Source organism: Rhinopithecus bieti, unplaced genomic scaffold (assembly GCF_001698545.2).
Source record: "Rhinopithecus bieti isolate Rb0 unplaced genomic scaffold, ASM169854v2 scaffold_12653, whole genome shotgun sequence".
In the NCBI taxonomy this organism is placed as follows: domain Eukaryota; kingdom Metazoa; phylum Chordata; class Mammalia; order Primates; family Cercopithecidae; genus Rhinopithecus; species Rhinopithecus bieti.
Window position 1 is genome coordinate 2,437,620 of NW_016807437.1, and position 6,172 is coordinate 2,443,791.

General features: G+C 40.6%; 1 protein-coding gene across 1 annotated transcript in view; it reads left to right on the top strand.

Moving 5' to 3' along the window:
• Nucleotides 1–6,172, top strand: part of MRE11 (MRE11 double strand break repair nuclease) — a 51,030-nt gene that overhangs the window by 32,985 nt on the left and 11,873 nt on the right. The window contains 2 exon segments of the mRNA XM_017882019.1: nucleotides 3,633–3,733; nucleotides 5,638–5,811. Coding sequence (XP_017737508.1) covers nucleotides 3,633–3,733; nucleotides 5,638–5,811 — 275 coding nt within the window.

Below are 6,172 nucleotides of genomic sequence, written 5' to 3' on the forward strand. Positions count from 1 at the left end.
GCTTTGCGTATGTTGAACCAGCCTTGCATCCCAGGGATGAAGCCAAGTTGATCTTGGTGGATAAGTTTTTTGATGTGCTGCTGCATTTGGTTTGCCAGTATTTTACTGAGGATTTTTGCATCAATGTTCATCAGGAATATTGGTCTGAAATTCCCTTTTTTTGTTGTGTCTCTGCCAGGCTTTGGTATCAGGATGATGCTGGCCTCATAAAATGAGGTAGGGAGGATTCCCTCTTTTTCTGTTGATTGGAATAGTTTCAGAAGGAGTGGTACCAGCTCCTCTTTGTACCTGTGGTAGCCTTCAGCTGTGAATCCCTCTGGTCCTGGACTTTTTTTGGTTGGTAGGCTATTAATTATTGCCTCAATTTCAGAGCCTGTTACTGGTCTATTCGGAGATTCAACTTCTTCCTGGTTTAGTTTTGGGAGGGTGTATGTGTCCAGGAATTTATCCATTTCTTGTAGATTTTCTAGTTTATTTGCGTAGAGGTGTTTATAGTATTCTCTGATGGTAGTTTCTATTTCTGTGTAATCGGTGGTGATATCCCCTTTATCATTTTTTATTGCATCTATTTGATTCTTCTCTCTTTTCTTCTTTATTAGTCTTGCTAATGGTCTATCAAGTTTGTTGATCTTTTTAAAAAACCAGCTCCTGGATTAATTGATTTTTTTGAAGGGTTTTTTGTGTTTCTATCTCCTTCAGTTCTGCTCTGATCTTAGTTATTTCTTGCCTTCTGCTGACTTTTGAATATGTTTGCTCTTGCTTCTCTAGTTCTTTTAATTGTGATGTTAGGTTGTTGATTTTAGATCTTTCCTGCCTTCTCTTACGGGCATTTAGTGCTATAAATTTCCCTCTACGAACTGCTTTAAATGTGTCCCAGAGATTCTGATATGTTGTGTCTTTCTTCTCATTGATTTCAAAGAATATCTTTATTTCTGCCTTCATTTCGTTATTTACCCATAGTCATTCAGGAGCAGGTTGTTCAGTTTCCATGTAGTTGAGCGGTTTTGAGTGAGTTTCTTAATCCTGAGTTCTAGTTGGATTGCACTGTGGTCTCAGAGACAGTTTGTTGTGATTTCTCTTCTTTTACATTTGCTGAGGAGTGCTTTATTTCCAACTATGTGATCAATTTTGGAATAAGTGTGATGTGGTGCTGAGAAGAATGTATATTCTGTTGATTTGTGGTGGAGAGTTCCGTAGATGTCTATTAGGTCTGCTTGGTACAGAGCTGAGTTCACATCCAGGATATCCTTGTTATCTTTCTGTCTCGTTGATGTGTCTAATGTTGACAGTGGGGTGTTAAAGTCTCCCATTATTATTGTGTGGGAGTCTAAGTCTCTTTGTAGGTCTCTAAGGACTTGTCTTATGAATCTAGGTGCTCCTGTATCAGGTGCATATATATCACTGATACCCTTTCTTCCACTTGATCAAATCTGCTACTGAAGCTTGCACATGTGTCACATAGTTCTCGTGCCATGGTTTTCAGCTCCATCAGGTCATTTAAATTTTTCTCTACGCTGTTTATTCTAGTTAACCATTCATCTAATCTTTTTTCAAGGTTTTTAGCTTCCTTGCGATGGGTTTGAACATCCTCCTTTAGCTCGGAGAAGTGTGTTATTACCGACCTGAAGCCTACTTCTGTCAACTCGTCAAAATCATTCTCTGTCTTGCTTTGTTCCGTTGCTGGCAAGGAGCTGTGATCCTTTGGAGGAGAAGAGGCGCTCTGATTTTTAGAACTTTCAGCTTTTCTGCTCTGGTTTCTCCCCATCTTTGTGGTTTTGTGTACCTTTGGTCTTTGATGATGGTGACCTACAGATGGGTTTTGGTGTGGATGTCCTTTTTGTTGATGTTGATACTATTCATTTCTGTTTGTTAGTTTTCCTTCTAGCAGTCACTTGCAGGTCTGTGGAGTTTGTTGGAGGTTCACTCCAGACCCTGTTTGCCTGGGTATCACCAGCAGAGGCTGCAGTACAGTGAATACTGCAGAACAGCAAATGTTGCTGCCTGATCCTTCCTCTGGAAACTTCATCTCGGAGGGGCACCCAGATGTATGACGTGTCAATGGGCTCCTACTGGCGGGTGTCTCACGTTAGGCTACACGGGGGTCAGGGACCCACTTGAGGAGGCAGTCTGTCCATTCTCGGAGCGCAGACTCCATGCTGGAGGAACCACTGCTCTCTTCAGAGCTGTCAGACAGGGACTTTGAAGTCTGCAGAAGTTTCTCCTGTCTTTTGTTAAGCTATGCCCTGTCCCTAGAGGTGGAGTCTACAGAGGCAGGCAGGCCTCCTTGAGCTGCGGTGGGTTCCACCCAGTTCGAGCTTCCAGGCTGCTTTGTTTACCTACTCAAGCCTCAGCAGTGGTGGACACTCCTCCCCCAGCCCACTGTACTAGCAGTGAGCAAGGCTGTGGGCGTGGGAGCAGCAGAGCTAGGCGCGGGATATAATTTCCTGGTGTGCCATTTGCTAAGACAGTTGGAAAAGTACAGTATTAGGGTGGAAGTGTCCCGATTTTCCAGGTACCGTCTGTCACCGCTTCCCTTGGCTAGGAAAGGGCTAGATACTCATCATTTTTAAACCTGTGGATATCAAAAAAGAAATGGAAGACTTTCTCTGAAAACTGTTTTTTTTTTTTAAGAGGTCTGTTGTTGTTTCTTTGTTTATAACATGATAGAAAGAATAAGCAGATTTATAGGCACAGGAAACAATCCTAATAATAACCAAAACAAATAAACTGTACATAGATTAGAAGGATGTGTTGATTCAAATGACAGCTGCATTTGATACCTATGCATGATTTTCTGCCTTCTTTGAAAAGAATTAATTGCTTTTTTCTCTATGTGTTATATTCTTGAGAGCACTTACCACCTTGTATTATAGTCATTTTTCTTATGGGCAGGGATCCTGTGTTTTTACATGTAGACATTTAAAATGCATTTACCTGACAAGGGTTATTGACAGAGCAAATACTGGACTCTGTGCTTCCTAACTTCCTACCGAGTGCTCTTTCTAGTCTGTGCCTACTGTTTTTGAGACAATCATCTTGCTTAGTAATGCAGCAGAAGTGCATTAAACATACTTCCCCTTGTCTCACAGGATGTTAAAAAGATATGTGCTCAAGGGCTGAGATTTAATTAAATTAATAATTTTAGCTGTTAAATCAGAGACATTCTTAAGTGAAAGTGGTGCTGTGTATTGAGCTATGAGTACATGGTCGTGTCTACTATTCATAGTAGAGCTTTATGCTACTATCTCGACCCATCACAAGGCACCAGCAGTACCCGCGATTGCTTTTTGCATCATCAGTGTAGCAATGATGGCAGATGGCAAAAAGGCAAATAACATCTTAGGATTATTATGAAAGTATTTTTGATGTTATTACTTCCTGAATGGGTGCTTCACCCAGTGAGAACAGCTACAAGACACCTATCCTGGAGGTATGGACAAGAAATACTGACTGTGGGGAGAAGACCGTGGCTATTAACAAAAATGGCTTGTTTAGCCTCAGAATTTACCATGTTGAGCAAGCTGGCAGTTGATAAAGTTTGGCCTTACCTTCTCCACTGACAACTTGCAATGAGTATGGGCACTTTAACATTATGATAGAAGCTATTTTTTGATATACTTCTTTTTTTCTAGGAGAAGAGATAAACTTTGGGAAACTTATCACAAAACCTTCAGAAGGAACAACTTTAAGGGTAGAAGATCTTGTAAAACAGTATTTTCAAACTGCAGAGAAGGTAATTTCTTACAGTTCACATTTTGAATAATGGCTACCCTATAGTACAGATTTTAATTTAGGATATGTTTAGTTGATAGTTTAAACAAAATGAATCCTCAGAATGTTTCTATGAAGTAGGGAGACAATTAATTACATTCAGTTGCAGTTGCCACACAGCAGGGATAATTAGTGGTTAATGTTAGTTATTTTTATTTTTATTTTTTTTGAGACAGAGTCTCGCTCTGTCGCCCAGGCTGGAGTGCAGTGGCCGGATCTCAGCTCACGGCCAGCTCCGCCTCCCGGGTTCACACCATTCTCCTGCCTCAGCCTCCCGAGTAGCTGGGACTACAGGCGCCTGCCACCTCGCCTGGCTAGTTTTTTGTATTTTTTAGTAGAGACGGGGTTTCACCGTGATAGCCAGGATGGTCTCGATCTCCTGACCTCGTGATCCGCCCGTCTCGGCCTCCCAAAGTGCTGGGATTACAGGCTTGAGCCACCGCACCCGGCCAATGTTAGTTATTAATACTGTTATTAATATAGCTGTTATTATTGATATTGTTATTCTCTTTCTTTGTATCTCTGTTGCAATTATTAAACTAAATGAATAATTTTAACTTAAATCAGGGACATTCTTAAGTGAAACTCAGGGTGATATTTACATTCATTTGTAGTTGCTGTACATCAAAGAAAATCAGTGTTTAATTAATGTTAATTATTATCTCTATTGCAAAGATCTCAATCCAGATTTAGTTTTCTCACATTTGGATGTAATTTCAGAATTATTCTACAAACAAAGACAGCCACGTCATGGTGAAGCCACTGAAACTTACTGTCATGAGTATATGCCACTCTAAGATCCTCCGGTTGTATTAGTTTCCTATTGGTGCTGAAACAAATTTCCACAAACTTAGTGATTTAAAACAACACGAATTTATTATCTTACAGTCGTGTAGGTCAGAAATCTTACACAGAACTGAAATCAAGGTTTTGGCATGGCTGTCTTCCTTTTTGGAGGCTCTAAGAGAGAATCCATTTCCTTACCTTTTCCAGCTTCTAGAGGTGCCCACTATGTTCCTTGGCTCTTGATCCCCCCCCCTTTTTTTTTTTGAGACAGAGTCTCACTCTGTCACCCAGGCTGGAGTGCAGTGGCCGGATCTCAGCTCACTGCAAGCTCTGCCTCCCGGGTTTACGCCATTCTCCTGCCTCAGCCTCCCGAGTAGCTGGGACTACAGGCGCCAGCCACCTCGCCCAGCTAGCTTTTGTATTTTTTAGTAGAGACGGGGTTTCACCGTGTTAGCCAGGATGGTCTCGAACTCCTGACCTCGTGATCCGCCCGTCTTGGCCTCCCAAAGTGCTGGGATTACAGGCTTGAGCCACCGCGCCCGGCCTTGATCCCCTTTTATCTTCAAATCCTGCAATGTTGTATCTCTCTAACCATTTCCCCAGAGTTATTTTTCCTTCCAGCTCCCATCTGCCTCCCTCTTCTGCTTTTCAGGACCCTTATGATTACACTGGGCCCACCTGGATAGTCTCTGATAATCTCCCTATTTTACAGATAGCTGATTAGTAACCTTTATTCCCCTTTGCCATATATTCACAGGTCCCAGAGTTTAAGATGTGTACATCTTTAGGGGGCTCTTATTTTGCCTACCACACTAGTTAATTTCATCTCTATTAATCATAGCTGCCATTTTTGAACTCCATATCCTAGCCATCAGGCCTCTACATTTCACCTGTCCTATACTCCTCTCCCTTTTCTGGTTTTGACTTTGCTTTTTCTGGTTCCTGATATTAGTAGGCTTAACTACAACTGTTCACTATAGTTTTTCTCTGGTAACATACTTGGTAATTTTCCTTGCTCATCTATAATTATTTTGTAAAGAATAAATACTATTTCTGCATCCAGTGATTTGTATCTTATAGAATGTGCAGCTCTCACTACTAACAGAAAGAGGGATGGGTGAAGCAGTACAAGAATTTGTGGACAAGGAGGAGAAAGATGCCATTGAGGAACTAGTGAAATACCAGTTGGAAAAAACACAGCGATTTCTTAAAGAACGTCATATTGATGCCCTAGAGGACAAAATCGACGAGGAGGTAAGTCGCTAATTTGAGTGTCTAGGTGAATTTAAATAGTCTCTCTTTAAGAGTAGCTCTGAGATTTTTTTCTGGTAGATCACTATTTAACCTCTCTGATTTGTTTAGTTTTTATCATTTATAAAATTGAATTGATAAAATGAGGATTAAATTAGAAAATGCAGAAAATGCCTAGAACAGAGTCTTGCCTATGGTTGGTACTAAGTAAGTGTTTTGTTCCCCATGGATAGTATCTTCTCTTGAAGATCCTGAAAGGGCTTTAAAATGAACCTTATAGGATGCTAACTTTTGTTCATTTTAATTTTTTTAGTAAGTTTTGATTGAGATCTTGAATTTTTTTTTTTTTTTTTTTTTTTTTTTT